General features: G+C 43.5%; 1 protein-coding gene across 2 annotated transcripts in view; it reads left to right on the top strand.

The window, feature by feature from the left end:
• The window catches only part of LOC118401108 (protein BANP-like), a 64,335-nt gene extending 42,284 nt beyond the window's left edge, over nucleotides 1-22,051 (top strand). The window contains exons 12-14 of one of the 2 annotated variants that reach the window (XM_035798348.2): nucleotides 8,960-9,103; nucleotides 19,888-20,043; nucleotides 20,196-22,051. In XM_035798348.2, coding sequence (XP_035654241.1) covers nucleotides 8,960-9,103; nucleotides 19,888-20,004 — 261 coding nt within the window. In that variant the 3' untranslated portion in view covers nucleotides 20,005-20,043; nucleotides 20,196-22,051. Of the gene's footprint in view, nucleotides 1-8,959; nucleotides 9,104-19,887 lie in introns of both variants that reach the window. The other variant, XM_035798347.2, reaches the window with a different exon arrangement.
• Nucleotides 22,052-22,947: the final 896 nt, after the last annotated feature.

Raw genomic sequence — 22,947 nt, 5'->3', positions numbered from 1 at the left:
AAGGCCTTTGATTATACTGGTCCTGGATCAGAATTTAAACTGATCTGGTTTAGTCAAAACCACACTAGCCTTGACTGAAACTGTAGTCTACTGAAAGGCATGGGAGTTGGAGGAGAGAAAGAAAATAATATAAAGCAGGGTTAGTGTTAATGGAGGTGTCAAGCCTGTGTTTAGGAATGGTGTCATCGAGTGGGTGGAGGAGAAACAGTAGATGCAGCAGAGAGTGTGGGAGTAAGTGCCTTTAGGACAGATTTACAAAGGTTAGGGCTTTATTTTCATTTGTATTTCTGCGACTCTTCACATCCTAACTCCTTGCCGCCTCCTCTCTTGAATATTAAGATGGTGGTTACATGATAGTGCCAGGAGTTTTTCCCTTGCCACCTGATGATTTTTTTTTTTTTATAATAATAAAAAACCTCGAGCCTACCTACTGTAGATATCTACATGTTTTTCCTGGTCAGGTCACGTGGTTAGGAAAAACTCCTGGCCTTAGTTCTATGATTTGAACTGATTCACTCCAGTAGGCATTCCACTCATAAGCAAAGCAAAATATTAAAGTTGTAGATACTGTACAGATGTGCTATCTTATTTTGATCACTCTGATGTCGCTGAGATTTTCCTGCTAAGCAGGAAATTACAATGAGCCTTGTGATTTGCATAAATTCACTGAAAACCCTCAGTTCTTCTCAACCCTCTTTCTTGCTCGCTCAAATGCTAAAGCACCAACTAGAAGAAAGGTCCTACTCTGCTACTGCAACATTCAAACGTACAAAAATGTACAGTGGGGCAAAAAAGTATTTAGTCAGCCACCATTTGTGCAAGTTCTTCCAAAAAGATGAGAGAGGCCTGTCATTTTCATCATAGGTACACTTTAACTATGACAGACAAAATTATAATTTTTTTCCTCCAGAAAATCACATTGTAGGATTTTTTATGAACGTTTTCTGTAAGTCTTCACAAGGTTTTCACACACTGTTGCTGGTATTTTGGCCCATTCCTCCATGCAGAACTCCTCTAGAGCAGTGATGTTTTGGGGCTGTTGCTGGGCAACACAGACTTTCAACTCCCTCCAAAGTTTTTCTATGGGGTTGAGATCTGGAGACTGGTTAGGCCACTCCAGGACCTTGAAATGCTTCTTATGAAGCCACTCCTTCGTTGCCCGGGCGGTGTGTTTGGGATCATTGTCATGCTGAAAGACCCAGCCACGTTTCATCTTCAATGCCCTTGCTGATGGAAGGAGGTTTTCACTCAAAATCTCACGATACATGGCCCCATTCATTCTTTCCTTTACACGGATCAGTCGTCCTGGTCCCTTTGCAGAAAAACAGCCCCAAAGCATGATGTTTCCACCCCCATGCTTCACAGTAGGTATGGTGTTCTTTGGATGCAACTCAGCATTCTTTGTCCTCCAAACACGACGAGTTGAGTTTTTACCAAAAAGTTATATTTTGGTTTCATCTGACCATATGACATTCTCCCAATCTTCTTCTGGATCATCCAAATGCTCTCTAGCAAACTTCAGACGGGCCTGGACATGTACTGGCTTAAGCAGGGGGACACGTCTGGCACTGCAGGATTTGAGTCCCTGGCGGCGTAGTGTGTTACTGATGGTAGGCTTTGTTACTTTGGTCCCAGCTCTCTACAGGTCATTCACTAGGTCCCCCCCGTGTGGTTCTGGGATTTTTGCTCACCGTTCTTGTGATCATTTTGACCCCACTGGGTGAGATCTTGCGTGGAGCCCCAGACCGAGGGAGATTATCAGTGGTCTTGGTGTTTTTTTCTCATTTTGTCTGTCATAGTTGAAATGTACCTATGATGAAAATTACAGGCCTCTCATATTTTTAAGTGGGAGAACTTGCACAATTGGTGGCGGACTAAATACTTTTTTGCCCTACTGTATCTGAGTTGACTTGGAGAGGGTATTTTTCAACTGACGCTCCAGGGGTAGGCTTAACTAATAGAGGATCTTCAGTGTGACTGAGTGTTGGGTTTACATCTGAGCATCATACTCTATGGAGGGATACAGCAGACTGACAGACTTTTGGAAGGTTTGAGTAGGAAAGGGGACTCAGAGCATCAACTCCAGCTGCTCCCTCTGTGTCCTGATGCCCCCCCCACATCTGTCCTGACTGGCTCAGGAGAGCTGCTGCAGATGTTGTTGACGGCCTATAAAGCAGGGAGGAAGTTCCAACCTCTCAAACTCCAAACGTTTATTTTTCCTATTCTTTTCTTTTTACACGTTAGATCTGAGAGGATATGAGTGATTCTATTGGGACTGATAGAAAACAGATTGGAGTGGTGCCTCTGATTTATTTGAGCGGTACCTCATAAAAGTGTTTGTATGTGCTTGTAGGTCTTTGTGTGTTTGTGGGTTGCAGTGAAACAGAGCTCTTTGACAAAACATGCATTCATGCACTTAGATAAATGTGCACACACACACTACCCAGTGCCAGAGACCTGGGTTACAACATAATTCATTATTTCAGATCAATTGCACAGTCAAACTTTAACCGTTGAAGACCGAAGGGTTGTGTACAAGTTAACAAAACAAATATGCTTTCTTTTGTTTTCTAACTGTCTTTTTGCCCTGTATCTTTTCATTATCCAATCGAAACCAGAATCATACGCAACCAAAAGTGCAGTTTGAATTGGGACAACAAAAAAAGAGGTTGGGCTGGGAAAAAGGTCCTTGTTTGCACAGTTGGTTATTGTGTTTCAATCTGGCCCTCTCAGGCTGTTTTTTGCATTAAGACGTATTTGTTGTTTGGTTCTCTGCCTTCTTGCGCCCGACGCTGTATTTCTTCAGTATCCTGTCTCCATTACTGTTGAAAGCATTATGGCATAAAGGACAAAAAAAAGATAGATTTATCCACTTTTCTGTTCTTTTCAGAAGGTCATCACAACTAGCAAACTCTGCTGAAGTGAATTTAAGCTGACTTGTTTGTTCGCTGTATTTTCTCCTCCAGCTCTCTTTTGGCATGGAGACAGCGTGGGCTGTTCTGAAGCAGCCTTCTAATTCTCCCTTACACACACGTACACACATATACACATACACACATACACACATTCATTCATTCATTCATTTATTCATTCATTGGGCACCGCTAGTATGTTACCGGTGGGGACAGACAATAAGAAATACTATTTAGGGGCTCCAATCCCACAAGCCGGAGGACAACAGTAACCAATGCACTTAAGAGCAGCCGAACTACCAGGTCCTATTCTCATTTATGTGGTTTCTCTCGCCAAGTTAGATTTTTCTTTCTATTGTGTGTTTTTTTTCTGACAACTCACTGCAAGTGGATGTGATTTCGACTTGCGTAATCCGTGCGAACTTGGGTCTAAAGCACAAATTAGGCTATTGGAAGCAGTGCAAGAGTTGCTTGCCTGTGTAAAAGTCAGAATATGGCACTGAATGGATTGCCCCTACCCCCCCGTGTCTGACTGTGTCCAAGTGTGAGATGGTGTGTAGTTTATGCCGTATCGCTAACAAATCTCTATCATGTGTTTGGGTTAATGTGGTTGATGTGTTTCCCGAGTGTCAGACCCATAATTTCATACTACAGTTTGAGTGTTTTTGATCAGAACACAGTCCCTTCCCTCCTGACCTTTTCCTACAATGTGTTCTGAGAAGAAGGTGAGGAGACCGGATTTGAGGAATCATGGAATGTCAAATTGGGAAAGAGATGAGCTCTTTTTGCAAACCAAGTAGTGGGACAGGAAGTGGTCCCTGGGAGACTTCCTGTATTCACTGTAGAGATCTCACACAATGTTCCAGAACTTTAAACGCCTCTGCTCTCTGTGTGCTCAGATCCTCACAGCTGAGAATGCTCTCATGAAGGGTTGAAGTAGCAACCTTTAATTGAATTGTACAAGAGTTAGTCAACCCTTGAATCCTCCGTCCTCCTTGATTGCACACGTACAGTGCATTCGGAAAGTATTCAGATCGCTTGACTTTTTCCACTTTTTGTTCCGTTAGAGCCTTGTGCTAAAATGCTTTTAAACATTTTTTAAAAATCCCCTCATCAATCTACATATAATACAAAGCAAAAACAGATTTTTTAAAAATGTGTGCACTTACTACAAATAAAAAAACTGAAATCACATTTACATAAGTACTCAGACCCTTTACTCAGTACTTTGTTGAACCACCTTTGGCAGCGATTACAACCTTGAGTCTTCTTGGGTATGACGCTACAAGCTTTGCACACCTGTATTTGGGGAGTTTCTCCCATTCTTTTCTGCAGATCCTCTCAAGCTCTGTCAGGTTGGATAGGGAGCATCGCTGCAGTTATTTTCAGGTCTCTCCAGAAATGTTCAATCGGGTCCAGGCTCTAGCTGGGACACTCAAGGACATTCAGAGACTTGTCCCGAAGCCACTCCTGTGTTGTCTTGGCTGTGTGCTTAGGGTCATTTTCCTGTTGGAAGGTGAACCTTCACCCTAGTCCGAGGTTCTGAACGCTCTGGAGCGGATTTTCATCAAAGATCTCTCTCTACTTTGCTCTGTTCATCTTTCCCTCAATCGTCATTAGTCTCACAGTCCCTGTCACTGAAAAACATCCCCCACAGCATGATGCTGCCACCACCATACTTCAGCGTAGGGATGGTGCCAGGTTTTCTCCAGACGTGATGCTTGACATTCAGTCAAAATGGTTCAGTCTTGGTTTCATCAGACCAGAGAATCTTGTTTCTCATGGTCTGAGAGTCCTTAAGGTGCCTTTTGGCAAACTCCAAGTATTCTGTCATGTTCCTTTTACTGAGGAGTGGCTTCCGTCTGGCCACTCTACCATAAAGGCCTGATTGGTGGAGTGCTGCAGAGATGGTTGTCCTTGTGTAAGGTTCTCCCATCTCCACAGAGGACCTCTGGAGCTCTGTCAGAGTGACCAGTCGGTTCTTGGTCACCTCCCTCTCTGATTGCTCAGTTTGGCTGGGCGGCCAGCTCTAGGAAGAGTCTAGGTGGTTCCAAACTTCTTCCATTTAAGAATGATGGAGGCCACTGTGATCTTGGGGATCTTCAATGCTGCAGAAATGTTTTGGTACCCTTCCCCAGATCTGTGCCTTGACACAATCCTGTCTCGGAGCTCTACGGACGCTTCCTTCGACCTCATGGCTTCGTTTTTGCTTTGACATGCACTGTCAACTGTGGGACCTTGTATAGACAGGTGTGTGACTTTCCAAATCATGGACTTTTAGAATAAGGCTGTAACATAACATAAAGGGAATGGGTCTTAATATTTTCTGATGGCACTCTAAATATACTAGTAGACAGTCAAATGCTACACCTAACACACTTGTAATTTTGCTTTACCTATCAAGGTCAGAATCAATTCATCATTATTCGCTAATCATTAAGTACCTGCCCTGCCTTGTTTACCTACACTGTTTCTCCCTAACGCATACCAGCTCCACCATTTTTACCCAATACCTACTTCCTTACTTACAGTGGGGCAAAAAAGTATTTAGTCGGCCACCAATTGTGCAAGTTCTCCCACTTAAAAATGTCTTCCATTTCCTAATAATTGCTCCCACAGTTGATTTCTTCAAACCAAGCTGCTTACCTATTGCAGATTCAGTCTTCCCAGCCTGGTGCAGGTCTACAATTTTGTTTCTGGTGTCCTTTGACAGCTCTTTGGTCTTGGCCATAGTGGAGTTTGGAGTGTGACTGTTTGAGCTTGTGGACATGTGTCTTTTTATACTGATAACAAGTTCAAACAGGTTCCATTAATACAGGTAATGAGTGGAGGACAGATGAGCCTCTTAAAGAAGAAGTTACAGGTCTGTGAGAGACAGAAATCTGGCTTGTTTGTAGGTGACCAAATACGTATTTTCCACCATAATTTGCAAATAAATTCATTAAAAATCCTACAATGTGATTTTCTGGATTTTTTTTCTCATTTTGTCTGTCATAGTTGAAGTGTACCTATGATGAAATTACAGGCCTCTCTCATATTTTTAAGTGGGAGAACTTGCACAAATGGTTGCTGACTAAATACTTTTTTGCCCCACTGTACCTGCCTTGTTGAATTCATTGTAAGTTATAGTTTATCTCCTCTTTATCTATTACCATGTTCCTTTTCACCTATTACCCCCCACACACCGGCTCAACTATTTTCGGTCATTACCCACCACATCTACCTGTCAGTCTTTCATTACCTCACAGAGTTACCTGCTTTCTCATTTTCACCTATCATCCCCCATATACCAGCTTAAGCATTTTCATTTAGTACCAACTACATTCCTAGCCTACTGTCATGACATTCCTGCTCCACCTGTATGTAGGGTTGAATGTGTGTATCCCTAATAAACCGATTAAGCCTAGTCTTTCTACAGGGTTCATATGAAGGATGGCCTATCTGTATTTATTTCACAGCCGTCTGTCTTTTTATGCAGAGCTGACTTGAACTTTTGATGTGCCGCAGATGCATATAACAGAATGTTTACAATCGATTTGTCTGTCTGTAATGGCCCTTGGTCAGTCTGTTTTGCTGTGATCAGTTTGTGTATACACTATCACTCAGACTACAATCTGCAGCCTTCAGTTTGTGTATATTCAATCAGCTTACTCTCAGCAAGACCCCTCTCAGACCAAGGCTATGACCCTCTGTAAGTGGTCAGTGTGTGTACGGACCCCTTGTCGAGCATTTCGCTACACCTGCAATAACATCTGCTAAACGTGTATGTGACCAATAACATTTGATTTGAATCACACACACCCTGTTAGTGTGTGCGTGTATATTACAATACCACAGAGCAGTGCCACTGGAGCAGATTTGGGGGGTTAAGAGCCTTGCTCAAAGGCAAAATGGTAGTAGGTAGGACATAGGTTCACTATGTCTATCTAATTTTGTGGCACTGATATGGCTAGCGTAGCCATTGAGGCTTCCTTTTCATCTAATAGCTCCCATCAGGCTGGCTGGGAATGGTGTGTTCTGGCTGCATCAGACATTGTGGTGAAGTGAAAAAATCTGTCTAAATCTCCTGGAGCCTGACCCCCCCCCAGAGCCCGGTGGGTTAACACGACTCACAAAACACATTACAGAGTCAGCAACTTCAAAGTGAAGGTCGGGGTTTGGTTGGGGGTGGAAGGGGGCGGGTTGGTAGGGCAAGTGGGTCACATACAGCATCTGTAATTGGGGTTTTTAAGGTTTTGTTTTTTTCTCCAGATTCTGATTCATCCCCAAATTGGGAATGTCTGTTAGGCCTGCACCCAGCTGCTCTACTCTACTAACATGGGAGTAAGTCAGACTGGGTTAGAGCTGGAGACGGCATCAAATACCAGAGAAGCTTCACATCATGCAAGAGGTAGAGAGAGACAGAGCATGTTGTAGTGTAGAGTATTAAATGCAAGCGAGAGCCATGGTTTTATTTACACACACACACAGCGGTCTTACTATACCTGTGAGGACTTTTTGGGGACCAACAGTTGATGCGCATTCAAAATCCTATTTGCCTTAACTCCTAATTCTAACCCTAAACCTAACCCCTACGCCTTACATGTTTTTATCCCATTTTAGGACCGGCCAAATGTCCTCACTTGTTCGAATTCTCCTTGGTTTACTATTCTTGTGAGGATTTCTGGTCTTCACAAGTATACTATCAAACACACACACAGCTCACTTAATATTTCCCTCAATCAGTCTTGCTGGGTCAGATGTATGTTAGCTTTGCATGTCTGTTTGCACATTCAACAACTTATTACAGTTGGCCTACTGTATGTTATCCAATTAGGTCTAGATGTCATAACTCTAAACCTATAGCCCCAGTTTCCTATAGTGTGTGTGAATGTAAATCTACAGAAATACCCCACACCATGTTTCAGCTGCCCCATCGTGCTCTATTATTAATGAGTGTGTTAAAAAACGAGCTCTGGCACAGCTTGGCTGTAGTTCAACACAACAGGGTTTAGGGGTTTCCCCTCTCTCTCCTCTTCTGTGTGTTTTATCTTTCTCCTTTTCTCTCGCTGTCTCGCTCTCCTCTTCTCTGTGTTTTATCTTTCTCCTTTTCTCTCGCTGTCTCTCTCTCCATGGCGGCTGTGCATGGGAAACAAAACACTTTTTCAAATGGTAGGGCTCTTATTGGCTGATCTGTCTTTAAGCGTTCCCTATTGGTCCCCTGCATCCTCCGAGACTTGTTTGCTAGATTTTCCCTAAAGAAGGAGCGTTCTCTCCTTCTAGTGTTTGTGTGTGTGTGTGTGTGTGTGTGTGTGTGTGTGTGTGTGTGTGTGTGTGTGTGTGTGTGTGTGTGTGTGTGTGTGTGTGTGTGTGTGTGTGTGTGTGTGTGTGTGTGTGTGTGTGTGTGTGTGTGTGTGTGTGGCGCTAGTCTGTGCTTGTTACACCCTGATAGTTGTGACTAATAAAATAATGTAAACACACATCGGAGCATAAATGTCTTTCTGCTGTTTGTTTTAATTGGCCTCTCTTCAGGGAAGTGTAGCCAGCCAGTTAGTTACAGAGCAGACCCAGGTCCTGGCAGTAAACTCTTGATTCAGAGCATTAGCTAGCTGGCAGAAGCCGCTAACACTGTCTGCATCTGAAATGGCACCCTATTCTCTATATAGTGCACTTCTTCTGACCTGAGCCCTGGTCAAAAGCAGTGCACTATGAACCCTGGTCAAAATCAGCGCACTATGTAAGGAATAGAATGCCATTTTGGGTGATGCTAAGCAGACCTCTTCTGAGGGTCGTGTGTGTTGAAGTTTGACACAGACACATTGGTTGACCCTTGCACAAGCACTCACCACAGACAAAATCGTTATTGCAATTATAGTAACAATAGTTTTGTGATTCATTTAAGCAAATTAATTGTGATAAAGATTTCCTCAATTTTTTTCAATTACATTTTATATTAATATCTCCCCTTTCGCTCCCCTCTTCCTCCCTCTTTTTCTCATACTTTTTCTCTCCCTCACATTCTATCCCACTTCCCCTCTTTCTCTCACGTTCTCCCTCCCCCTGGTCAGGTGCTGCGTGGGGCCCAGCTGATAGCAGTGGCGTCAGCTGACGGAGGGGCCACAACAGTGGAGGGCTCCCCCCTACAGGCCAGTGACATCCAGGTGCAGTACGTCCAACTGGCCTCCGTCAACGAGCACACCGCTACTGTACAGGTGAGGAACGCACACAAACACCCGGAGACAGACAAACACACATCCTTAGATGAACTGGCCATTGAGTCCGGTGGGCCTGACAGCAGCATTTCTGACCTTCTCTTTTTCATCTTAGCATCGGTTCCAAGTTCCTGTTGCTCAAACTCCTGAGGTACACCTTTTACATTTACACACATCCAGTAAAGTAGACTGCAAAGGTACATTAGAGGTCTGTGCGGGACTGATTTCCTCATCACTCTGCCGCAGCTTTTCATACTGTAACCGCCCGGTCCCACTGGCTTTTTGTGGGGATTCCTACCCACTCCCTCAAGAACTGGTCCCGAACCCAACCGCAGTCCCACAAATGTTATTTTAGGTGTATGTGGTGCAGATCACTTGACCGCCATGGTCCCAGCTATTTTGCATTCAGTAGGCAATATCAAAATGTGTAAAAAATAACCCAAGAAATCGGTTAAATTACCAGAGTTTCTCATGTGGCCCATTATTTATATTAGGCTATCAGTATTACTGGGCTACGTCAGCGAATAGGCTGAACTTAGTTTGAAAGAGAGACAGAATTGGCTCGAGCACAGACACTTGCACTTTCTCTTGAGCTATGTGTTGCATAATAACCTACCTTAATAGGAGCAGAACGCTTGGAGGCAGAGACAACTATGAGTGATCAATATTTATTTCCAGACAATGTGGTAGGCTTAAACTATAGCTTAATCATATTTAGGAAGTACATTTCCTTCATTTCCTTGCATATAGCCTACTCTATTTAATAGAGACCACACGCGCAGCTGATCTCGCAAACCCAACGAGGAGAGGTAGGCTACTTAACTTGAGGCAGCAACAATGATGGGAGCGGATACATGCACTTTCTTCTCCATTTTGCATAGCCTATAGCCTAACTTCTAGGAGCGAGACGATTTGCAGGAAGAGACAAATACATGGGTTATCAATATTAATTGAAAAGGAAAAGACGCATCATTGTGCCTTTTTCAATGATGATCAAATGTTTTGGTTGCACCTTGACTCACATTGGTTGAGTGCCCTCCACTTCTTTCCATTATCAATATTTATTTACAGACACTGTAGTAAACTCTAACCTAATCATGATGGTGGCATCACAGGCCTCTGGAGGGGGGTGGATTAGTGTAAGTTATTGTGGAGGTGAGGGAGAAATGGATGGAGAGGATATGGATGAAGTAGGTATTTGCAGATGATGTTAGAGTAGGTGGTTGAATGGGAGTTGTGTGTAGCGGTGTTAAAGATGGTTCAGATGTTAGGGACATTGGGGGTAGGTGAGGTGGGGGAGGAGTATAGAGGGTTGGGTTCTAAATATACCTGAGTGGTTAAGAGCTCACACAGACATTCAGTCTCTCACACCCCCTTTAAATGACTCACACCATCTTGTGCAATATCCCAGTAAAACTATGTGGTGCGATGCTCTTCCTTCTTATAATTAGTGACATGTTGAAATCAAAGTGCCGGTGTCATAATTAGCAATTTCACCAAACTGCTTGCAGGTACTCAACACTCCGCTTTTCTCCCTATTGTCATGCTTCCATTCAAAGTGAATGCCCTTCTCCTTTAAGTCCTAGAGTTGGTGTTTTAATTTAACAATGTAAAATGCACAGATGCAGCTTCAGAAAGAGGAAAGTAATAATTACTAGATTAGCTTTGAATCCCTTGATGGTTGAGTTCAGAGAATGGGAGCCATGTGTTGAAAGCAGTAAGGGTGCACAGGCACCCACAGCAGTCCCTCCTTTTATGTGGTCAACTTGGCAAGGCCAGAAACACAACAAAAGAACGAGACCTTCGCTTAGTTTTCACTCTTGTTTTTTTTCCGAAAACCATGTTGAATGCCACATGTCCTCCGTAATGCTTGGTTTGCTCACTTCCCCAAAAGTCAAGTTTTATATGGATATCTCTGATTCGTCCCATCACCGATTTGTCCCTGCGTGACATTATAAAAAGAGGACCCGAAAAAAGCTTGGCTCTTTTAAGTGAACTGTTTGGCTGTTTGTAGAAATGCCAGTCCTGCTCGGAGTTGGAGTAATTTGAGTCTCCTTGTTAATTTGGACCGATGTGATTGTATACCTATGCATACACAGAATGTCCTGCCCACCACCTATCACTTTTTGGGGGCGACTAGCTGAATGAGGCATGGCATCCTCCGTCATACCTGGTCTCTCTTTGTGGTTGTGTAATTTTTCCCACCCGTCCCCCATTCCCCTCTTGGAACCATAGACATCCTAAATTAATGAATTTCTCTCCCTCACTTCCACCAGGCTTGTGTTTGTGATGTTTCTATAGGTGTATACATGATTGCCACCCCATACATTGTGTTTAGCTGCGGTCTGGGTTCCATTTCACCTCTCTCAGCAATCAGACCGTTGTTTGTGTACATTTTTGTGAATGGGCTTTATTTGTTCTAATGGTTGATTGTACACAGACAGCTTGACAGAAATCAACAAAGTTGACCGGGCCCTGATCAATCTCCAATTTCCTGTTCCCAAGAGATGAAATTAAGCCTCTTGGGTTAACCAAGGGCATATGGACCAGGCAGGGGAGAGAATACAACTGTTGAACAGCCACCACATTCTGTTCTGTTAGGCTATTCAAAGAGAGACTACTCCATTGTCATTTAACAAGGTTTTAGAGGCCCACTCCTTATTTTGAAATTCAACAAAACGGTGGCCACCAAACCTCCACCTTGTTTGCTATAAAGCTGAGGGATTGGGGTTTGAGAAATGTAGGCTAACATTCAAATTCATATCAAAACGTCTGTAAATGTCAGAGTGGGCCTTTTTAAACATTAAGCAAATCAATCACAGTGGACTTGTGAGGAGATGTACACTCAAGGCCAATACTGACCGTTGGGTTGCTGCCCTTTCCAGTTCTAAGGTCAGGGAAAGGTCACTACATTTTCCCCTCCCTGAAATGTGTCGAACTGTTTTCCCAAACATATGGTAGCATTTATAACTAAGCTCTTGAAAAGTTACTTCAGCTTTTTATTTATTTATCTTTTACATTTTTTCTCCCTCTTTATTTAATAGTTTCCATTACACAAGCTAGATCAAATAAAGTACACAAGCTAGATTCAAATAAGATATTTCCGAACAGGAAGGCCTGTTTGGCCTCGTGACAGATTATGCTATGTTTTTTTACATTTAGCCTTGTGATGGTTTAGACACTGGTCAGGTCTAAAGCTGGCCCTATTACACCCTAACAGGGTCTGGTCCTGGGCGGGGTCCTTATACGGTGCCAGAGATGCCTGTTATAACCAGATGAAAAACAATTGCAGAGATGAATAAGAATACTTTTTTTTAGTTTGACACCTGGGTCATATTCATTAGGCACCAAATGGAAGAAAGCTGACTGAAACAGGGAGGGACTACCAGGACTTGCTCAATAACAACCTCTTGTTTTATATTTCTGTTGAAAAACATGTTTAAATGGTTTCCTATGGTGTGCTCTAATGGATACGATCCTGGGATATGCTTAGGTGGTACAACTTACTATTACAGATGTGGTTGGTTGGATGCTGTAGCTCGTTTCCTGAATTAATGGCACCTGTTTGAACTTGTTATCAGTATAAAAGACACCTGTCCACAACCTCAAACAGTCACACTCCAAACTCCACTATGGCCAAGACCAAAGATCTGTCAAAGGACACCAGAAACAAAATTGTAGACCTGCACCAGGCTGGGAAGACTGAATCTGCAATAGGTAAGCAGCTTGGTTTGAAGAAATCAACTGTGGGAGCAATTATTGGGAAATGGAAGACATACAAGACCAGTGATAATCTCCCTCGATCTGGGGCTCCACGCAAGATCTCACCCCGTGGGGTCAAAATGATCACAAGAGCGGTGAGCAAAAATCCCAGAACCACACGGGGGACCTAGTGAATGACCTGCAGAGAGCTGGGACCAAAGTAACAAAGCCTACCATCAGTAACACACTATGCTGCCAGGGACTCAAATCCTGCAGTGCCAGATGTGTCCCCCTGCCTAAGCCAGTACATGTCCAGGCCCGTCTGAATTTTGCTAGAGAGCATTTGGATGATCCAGAAGAAGATTGGGAGAATGTCATATGGTCAGATGAAACCAAAATATAACTTTTTGGTAAAAACTCAACTCGTCGTGTTTGGAGGACAAAGAATGCTGAGTTGCATCCAAAGAACACCATACCTACTGTGAAGCATGGGGTGGAAACATCATGCTTTGGGGCTGTTTTTCTGCAAAGGGACCAGTACGACTGATCCGTGTAAAGGAAAGAATGAATGGGGCCATGTATTGTGAGATTTTGAGTGAAAACCTCCTTCCATCAGCAAGGGCATTGAAGATGAAACGTGGCTGGGTCTTTCAGCATGACAATGATCCCAAACACACCGCCTGGGCAACGAAGGAGTGGCTTCATAAGAAGCATTTCAAGGTCCTGGAGTGGCCTAGCCATTCTCCAGATCTCAACCCCATAGAAAATCTTTGGAGGGAGTTGAAAGTCCGTGTTGCCCAGCAACAGCCCCAAAACATCACTGCTCTAGAGGAGATCTGCATGGAGGAATGGGCCAAAATACCAGCAAGTGTGTGAAAACCCTGTGAAGACTTACAGAAACGTTTGACCTCTGTCATTGCCAACAAAGGGTATATAACAAAGTATTGAGATTAACTTTTGTTATTGACCAAATACTTATATTCCACCATAATTTGCAAATAAATTCATTAAAAATCCTACAATGTGATTTTCTGGATTTTTTTCTCTCATTTTGTCTCATAGTTGAAGTGTACCTATGATGAAAATTACAGGCCTCTCTCATCTTTTTAAGTGGGAGAACTTGCACAGTTAGTGGCTGACAAAATACTTTTTTGCCCCACTGTAGATGTGGTTAAAGTGACACTGCATATATGATAAGCAGAGAGTAGCAGTAGCATAAACAAATGGATGGCGGGTGGAGGGTGGCGGGACACAATGCAGATACCTCTGTTAGCCAATGTGCGGGGGAACTGGTGGTCGGGCTAATTGAGGTAGTATGGATATGAATGTATAGTTAGTGACTATGCATATATGATAAACAGAGAGTAGCAGCAGCGTAAAAGAGGGGTTGGAGGGGCACACAATGCAAATAGTTTGGGTAGCCATTTGATTACCTGTTCAGGAGTCTTATGGCTTGGGGGTAAAAACTATTAAGAAGCCTTTTTGTCCTAGACTTGGCACTACCGTACCGCTTGCCATGTGGTAGTAGAGAGAACAGTCTATGATTGGTGGCTGGGGTCTTTGACAATTTTTAGGGCCTTCCTCTGATATCGCCTGGTACAGAGGTCCTGGATGGCAGGCAGCTTAGTCCCAGTGATCTACTGGGCCATACGCACTTCCCTCTGTAGGGTGATTAGTTTAATCACGTAAATATAATTAACTAGGAAGTCGGGGCTCCGAGGAAAATATTCAGATTACAAAGTTATAATTCTCCTAATATAACTTTCAGATATTTTAGTAGTCAACAAATAGCATTCTCATGTAGGTGTTCCTTTTGTCCAGGTGGGAAAGGGCAGTGTGGAGTGCAATAGAGATTGCATAATCGGTGGATCTGTTTGGGCGCTATGCAAATTAGTGGGTCTAGGGTTTCTGGGATAATGGTGTTGATGTGAGCCATGACCAGCCTTTCAAAGCACTACATAGTCATTTAGGCAGTTTGCATTTGTGTTCTTGGGCACAGGGACTATGGTGGTCTGCTTGAAACATGTTGGTATTACAGACTCAATCAGAGACATTGTGAAAATGTCAGTGAAGACACCTGCCAGTTGGTCAGCACGTGCCCGGAGCACACGTCCTGGTAATCCACCTGGCCCCACAGCCTTGTGAATGTTGACCTGTTTAAAGGTCTTACTCACGTCGGCTACGGAGTGCGTGATCACACAGTCGTCCAGAACAGTTGATGCTCTCATGTATGCCTCACTGTTGCTTGCCTCGAAACAAGCATAGAAGTGATTTTGCTCATTTGGTTGGCTTGTGTCACTGGAACAGCTTGCGGCTGTGCTTCCCTTTGTAGTCTGTAATAGTTTGCAAGCCGGTGTAGTACGATTCAATCTTAGCCCTGTATTGATGCTTTTCCTGTTTGATGGTTCGTTGGAAGGCATAGCAGGATTTCTTATAAGCTTCTGGGTTAGAGTCCCGCACCTCGAAAGTGACCGCTCTACCCTTTAGCTCAGTGCGAATGTTGCCTGTTATCCGTGGCCAAAACTTGAGAATGACACAAATATACATTTTCACAAAGTCTGCTGCCTCAGTTTGTATGATGGCAATTTGCATATACACCAGAATGTTATGAAGAGTGATCAGATGAATTGCAATTAATTGCAAAGTCCCTCTTTGCCATGCAAATGAACTGAATCCCCAAAAAACATTTCCACTGCATTTCAGCCCTGCCACAAAAGGACCAGGACATGTCAGTGATTCTCTCGTTAACACAGGTGTGAGTGTTGACGAGGACAAGGCTGGAGATCACTCTGTCATGCTGATTGAGTTCGAATAACAGACTGGAAGCTTCAAAATGAGGGTGGTGCTTGGAATCATTGTTCTTCCACTGTCAACCATGGTTACCTGCAAGGAAACACGTGCTGTCATCAAAGGCTTTGCACAAAAAGGGCTTCACAGGCAAGGATATTTTGCTGCCAGTAAGATACCTAAATCAACCATTTATTAGATCATCAAGAACTTCAAGGAGAGCGGTTCAATTGTTGTGAAGAAGGCTTCAGGGTGCCCAAGAAAGTCCAGCAAGCGCCAGGACCATCTCCTAAAGTTGATTCAGCTGCGGGATTGGGGCACCACCAGTACAGAACTTGCTCAGGAATGGCAGCAGGGAGGTGTGAGTGCATTTGCATGCACAGTGAGGCAAATACTTTTGGAGGTTGACCTGGTGTCAAGAAGGGCAGCAAAGAAGTCACTTCTCTCCAGGAAAAACATCAGGGACATCTGACCATTTTTTTGGTAGACTGAGTCACTGGTGCTTCCTGCTTGTAAGCAGGAGGATAGAATTGTGGTCGAATTTACCAAATGGAGGGCGAGGGAGAGCTTTGTACGCGTCTCTGTGTATGGAGTACAGGTGATCTAGAATTTTTTTCCCCCTCTGGTTGCACATTTAACGTTGTTAGAAATGAGGTAGAACTGATTTAAGTTTCCCTGCATTAAAGTCTCCGGCCACTAGGAGGGCCACCTCTGGGTGAGCGGTTTCCTGTTTGCTTATTTCCTTGTACAGCTGACTGAGTGCGTTCTTAGTGCCATCATCTGTCTGTGGTGGTACATAAACTGCCACGTAAAGTATAGCTGAAAACTCTCTCGGCAAATAGTTTGGTCTGCATTTTATCGCAAGATACTCTACTTCAGGCGAGCAAAATCTAGAGACTTCCTTAGATTTTGTGCACCAGCTGTTGTTTACGAATATGCACAGACCGCCCCCCTCGTCTTACCGGAATGTGCTATTCTATTCTTGCGGGTGCAGCATATATCCTTCTAGCTGAATATCCATTTCATCATTCAGCCATGATTCCGTGAAACATAATATATGACAGTTTTTGATGTGCCGTTGGTAGGATATTCGTGATCGTACCTTATCTATTTTATTGTCCAATGATTGCACGTTGGCGAGTAATATTGACGGTCACGGCAGCTTTCTCACTCACCTTCTGCAGATCCTTACAAGGCACCCCGCTCTATCTCCTCTGTACCTACGTCTCTTCCTCTTGCAAATAACTGGGATTTTGGTCTTGTCGGGTGTTCGGAGAATGTTTTGTGCATCCTGCTTGTTGAAGAATCTTTGTCTAATCCGAGGTGAGTGATCGCTGTCCTGATATCCAGAAGCTCTTTTTTTGCCGTAAGATATTGACTGGCATTTTTGACGTAAGCTTCTGGGTACATTGACTTCAATACAAAACCTAGGAGGCTCATGGTTCTCACCCCCTTCCATAGAATTACACAGTAATTATGTCAACTTTTGGAGGATGTCCTCCAACCTATCAGAGCTCTTGCAGCATGAACTGACATGTTGTCCACCCAATCAATGGATCAGAGAATTAATCTAGTACTGGAAGCATAAACTACAGCTATCTAGCCCTGCATTGCATAACATGTGGTGAGTAGTTGACTCAAAGTGAGAGAAAGAGAATATTTGAAGGAGAAGCAAGTGAGAGAAAGTGTCATTTTTTTCTCCAGTTTCACTTACTTAGCTAGCAAGTGAAGCTAACTTGTTTAGCCTACTCAAACACTCTCCTCAAACAGAGGGATGCTATGTTAGCTAGCTGGCTATGACTATCCAACACAACACTGAAGCTCTTCCAAGTCAAGGTAAGCGTTTGGTTTTACAAATGTATTGCCGCCGGTGTAACTGCTAAACTGCTTACTGACTCTACAACGTTAGTGCATGATTGTAGTGGGTTTACTAACATGTTAGTTCTACTAGTTATGTTGACTATGACGTTACTTTAGCTTATAAGGTGACAATGATGAAGGCTGTGTGTAGTGGTGATATGGGTAGGCTTGGAAAGGTTTTTTTTCTTTCTTCTTTTCGCCTGGTCACATACAGCTGATGTGCTGTGCATTGAAGTCCACAAGCAAAGGGACAAGGTGAGAGGAGGAGAGCGTATAGATGTGAGAAGGAATACAACATGGCTGCTATGAAAGTGAACTGTGTTTACATGTGATCAGGGGTCTATTCATTCCGCTGATTCTGTTGAAAAGCGTTTCTGAAACGGAAGCAAACCGAACAAAATTTGTCAATTTTTTCCAACTCGTTTGCAACTGTTGGACTAACGCTAAATCATTTTCAAAAATGCAGAAAAAAACCCTGCAGGTGTGCTGTTGGGGAGAACTTTGGCATCTCGGCCAGGAAAGAATCACTCAACACGGTTCTCTCTCTCTATGTGCACAGTGACTCTTCCTTGACTCATCTTTTACTGGGGTTTACCCATTCCACCTCTCCGTGCCTCTCGGATCGGAGGTTGGCCCAGGAGATAATACGTCTGCATTTTATTAGAGACTATAGCCCTTCCCTGGTGAGGATGACAAGCACGCAGATGAGCTTCCCTTAGACGATTTCTGATATTTTGTGCAGAAATTCTACGTTTGTGCAAAACAACAGTTTCATCAGCTGTCCAGGTGGCTCGTCTCAGGCTATCCCGCAGGTGTAGAAGCCAGATGTGGAGGTCCTGGGCTGGTGTGGTTACATGTACTGTCCAGTTGTAAGGCCCTTTGGACGTACTGCCAAATTCTCCAAAACAATGGAGAGGCGGCTTATGGTAGAGAAATGAATATTCAATTCTCTGGCAACAGCTCTGCTGGACATTGCTGTAGTCGCATGGCAATTGCACGCTCCTCAACTTCAGACATCTTTGGAATTGTGTTGTGACAAAACTGCACATTTTAGTGGCCTTTTATTGTCCCCAGCATAAGGTGCACCTGTGTAATTATCCTGCTGTTTAATCAGCTTCTTGATATACCACACCTGTCAGGTGGATGGATTATATTGGCAAAGGAGAAATGCTCACTAACAGGGATGTAAACCAATTTGTGCACAACATTTGAGAGATGCTTTTTGTGCGTATGGAACTTTTCAGGGATCTTTTTTATTTCAGCTCATGAAACTTGGGACCAACACGTTGCATTTTTATATTTTTGTTCAGTATATTTCCTCTTCAACAAAATTGTTTGAATAAGGCTTGAAATGACTTATGCTTTCTAAATATACATTATAATTATAAATTATTATAAAAATTATAAAACCACTAACCTTCCTTATAACTGTAAAGTACATATTTTCTTGATAAAAAAAATCTGCCCCCACCGCTGTGAATGTTACACAGAGATCTAGCTCATTAGGAACTATGACAGTGTTTTTTGTTTAAAATCTATTAAGCATTTTAGATTGATTTATAGCCATTAATCTCTGAATGTGCTATAGTGATGAAACCACTCTCCCCTGCTGTGCTACGATGTAAGGATTGCAGGCATGTGCTTTGTCATATGGTTCAGCCATGAGTTGATGGACAGTTGGAAGAGTGAATGAAATGGTAGGAGGGACATCCAAGCTGAAGTGGTTTCAGGTTTCACATCCTATGTCACACAGGCGCAACAAAATATACTACTGTGTCCTTGGGAACCTAGGCTATTGCTCTGTGTACACAGAACGATTTATAAGTAAACATGTCGGTCTGAACCAGTACCAGAAACACGCATGTCCCCTAAACGGAAGACTTTACATCTAAGAGGTTTGAAGACGTGCATCCATAGATGCTATACTCCAAATTAGGTGCTGAGTGGTTCTGGAGAAGACATTTTAAAGTAGTCAACGTCATGAACATTTTTCCAAATGACATGAAAAGCATACTGCATGATCTGTTCGATTTTGAGTTCTGATATTTGGCAAGCGTGGTAAGGATTACAGAAGAAGCTCATCCTAGGTCGAGGTGTCAAAATTGTCCTGATGGTGCCGCTATGGGACCATAACTTGAACCCTGCAATGTCTGCTTGCAGCTATATTTTATAACTTGTCTCTCTCTTTCTCTCGCTCTACTTTGGTTTCATCTTCATATTCCCTCTCTCCACCTCTCCCCTCCAACCCACTGCTCTCTGTCTCTCTCCTTCCTCCACTGTCCTCCTCACTCTCTCTTGCCTGGCTTCCCTATATTCTCCTGCATTTCTCCTACCCCTCTTGCCTCCCTTGTTTCCTCCCTCCCCATCTCTTCCTCCCACCCCCACTCCCCTTCTCCTCCCTCCCCTCCTTTCCTTCCCCAACTCTCCGTTCCCAGGCAGCAGAACTGGCCCCAGCCATGCAGGGTGAGATGGAGGTGAAGGAGGAATCCATCCATCTGCCAACAGGGGAGAATGGGGAGGTGGTGCAGATCGTCAGTTCTGTGGGCACCTGAGGGCCTGGAGAGAGAGATGGCCATCACAGAGATACAGAGGTGTGGATGAAAGGGATGGGGAGCGGGGGATTCAATAAATAAAGACAATTGAATGAACAAACAATTAAATAAGAGAGAAACATGAGCAAATGTCAACAGAACAGATCAAGAGAAGTGTTTTAGTTATTCCTCTGATTGATTGTCATCATCAGAAGAGGACCTGGCCTGGGATTAAACCCCACCCATGAAGGATGCTGCTCAGGCAGACAGACCCTCACTGGCTATACCTCAGCACTGGAAAAGCATGGAGCTATCAGAAATTAAGCTTATTGGCTCAATTTACATTTACAGTAGGCTATGCTAACCCCCTGGACACGAACTTCACACAACCAATACTGTTCTGTTCTCCTCTATAGCATCCTGCAATCGTGTCATGTTGGACTGCTGTGGAAAGTAGTACAAGCCTAAAACGGGCACTTATTCATGGAGTTTTCATGATTGCCCAACATTTCTGGTCTAGACCCCGGCTTTCGTTGCCATCTTTTCCCAGCTTGTTTTCATATTGGTTAACCCACATACAGTGGGGTCCGAAGTTATTGACACCCTTGTTAAAGATGAGCAATAATGACTGTATAAAGTAATTAAGTAATTCAATTAATGAGCTATATTGTATGCTCAAAAAATATGGTAATTATATTTTATACTAATCCAATTGCTCAAATGTTTTGTAAACTCAGCAAAAAAAGAAACGTCCTCTCACAGTCAACTGTGTTTATTTTCAGCAAACTTAACATGTGTAAATATTTGTATGAACATAACAAGATTCATCAACTGAGACATAAACTGAACAAGTTCCACAGACATGTGACTAACAGAAATGGAGTAATATGTCCCTGAACAGGGGTGGTCAAAGTAACAGTCAGTATCTGGTGTGGCCACCAGCTGCATTTAGCACTGCAGTGCATCTCCTCCTCATGGACTGCATCACATTTGCCAGTTCCTGCTGTGAGATCTTACCCCACTCTTCCAAGGCACCAGCAAGTTCCTGGACATTTCTGGGGGGAATGGCCCTAGCCCTCACCTCACGATCCAACAGGTCCCAGACGTGCTCAATGGGATTGAGTTCCGGGCTCTTCGCTGGCCATGGCAGAACACTGACATTCCTGTCTTGCAGGAAATCACGCACAGAACGAGCAGTATGGCTGGTGTCATTGTCATGCTGGAGGGTCATGTCAGGATGAGACTGCAGGTAGAGTACCACATGAGGGGGGAGGATGTCTTCCCTGTATGCAACCACGTTGCCGGTGATGTCTGGTGTCTGCCTTACAACAGGCCTACAAGCCCTCAGTCCAGCCTCTCTCGGCCTATTGCAGACAGTCTGAGCACTGATGGAGGGATTGTGCGTTCTTGGTGTAACTTGGGCAGTTGTTGTTGCCATCCTGTATCTGTCCTGCAGGTGTGATGTTCAGATGTACCAATCCTGTGCAGGTCTGTCCTGTCTCCTTATAGCGCTGTCTTAGGCGTCTCACAGTACGGACATTGCAATTTATTGCCCTGGCCACATCTGCAATCCTCCTGCCTCCTTGCAGCATGCCTAACGCACTTTCACGCAGATGAGCAGGGACCCTGGGCATCTTTCTTTTCATGTTTTTCAGAGTCAGTAGAAAGGCCTCTTTAGTGTCCTTAGTTTTCATAACTGTGACCTTAATTGCCTACTGTCTGTAAGCCGTTAGTGTCTTAACGACCGTTCCACAGGTGCATGTTCATTAATTGTTTATGGTTCATTGAATAAGCATGAGAAACAGTGCTTCAACCTTTTACAATGATCTGTTTTGGGATTTTTACGAATCATCTTTGAGGACAGGGTCCTGAAAAATGGGCGTTTCTTTTTTTGCTGAGTTTATTTGGTCCCATATTCCTGGCACGCAATGACTACATTGAAAATTACTTACATATAGAGTATCCAGAGAGAAATAAACGTTTTGTTTTTTCCTGCTGTATTTCTGTGGAGGACACATCCATGTGAATAAAATATTTTGTGTTGCCACAAATGTAAGTTTTGCTCTTACATTTCAACTGTATTTTCATCTTCTCTTTATAGACAGTGGTCAACAAACTCCAAATCAATCTCAAGAGGTTCAAGATGTACAGAAATATGCTTATGTGGAGATGTTAAGAGAGTGGGAGGGAGCGCTCACTGCTCAACACTTGGGTGTTTGGGTCCATGGTGTGTGATGATATGCTATTGCTGTGCTATTTTTAAGCTAGCCCTTGTTTTTCCATTTACATTACTTTAAGGGCCTATCTTTTCTAAGAGGAAAAACAAAACCAACATGAATGATGGCTGTGCCCAGCTGGTGGCTGTCCTATCGCCTCAGGCCACAAAATATCAGCTGACATTTTCTATTAATTAGCCAACAATTCTACATGTTGAACCGCCAATGTTTGTCGACACCCAGCAGATGATCTACTGCCCCCGACGTTCATGTTGGTCTTTCTTCCATGTAATGTAATCCAGGTAAACAAACACTTTCTGGTAAACAATTAACCATGATAAAGATTCACATGGAGTTAGACATGCTCAGGAGGAATAGATTATATACATCCACAGTGGAGTTATATTACAAGATGGCTTACGTAATCTGATGTAAGTTTCCACACTTGACATACTCGTGTGGATTAATTGTACAGATCACTCATTCTTTCACTCACTCCCTCCCTTCAAAAGACACATCCTCTGTCTGTGTGTGTGTGTGTGTGTGTGTGTGTGTGTGTGTGTGTGTGTGTGTGTGTGTGTGTGTGTGTGTGTGTGTGTGTGTGTGTGTGTGTGTGTGTGTGTGTGTGTGTGTATGCACACCTGTTCATGCATACAGTACATGTCGGGGTGTGTGTGTGTGTAAGGAGCGATTCTATTCCAGATAAATTGGGCTCTTCGGCGCACTTTAGTGCATATGGGAGATTTCC

This window comes from Oncorhynchus keta, chromosome 22 (assembly GCF_023373465.1).
Source record: "Oncorhynchus keta strain PuntledgeMale-10-30-2019 chromosome 22, Oket_V2, whole genome shotgun sequence".
NCBI classification, from domain to species: Eukaryota; Metazoa; Chordata; class Actinopteri; order Salmoniformes; family Salmonidae; genus Oncorhynchus; species Oncorhynchus keta.
Note: the sequence above shows the minus strand (reverse complement) of the source record. Positions and strands in the feature narration are given on the sequence as shown.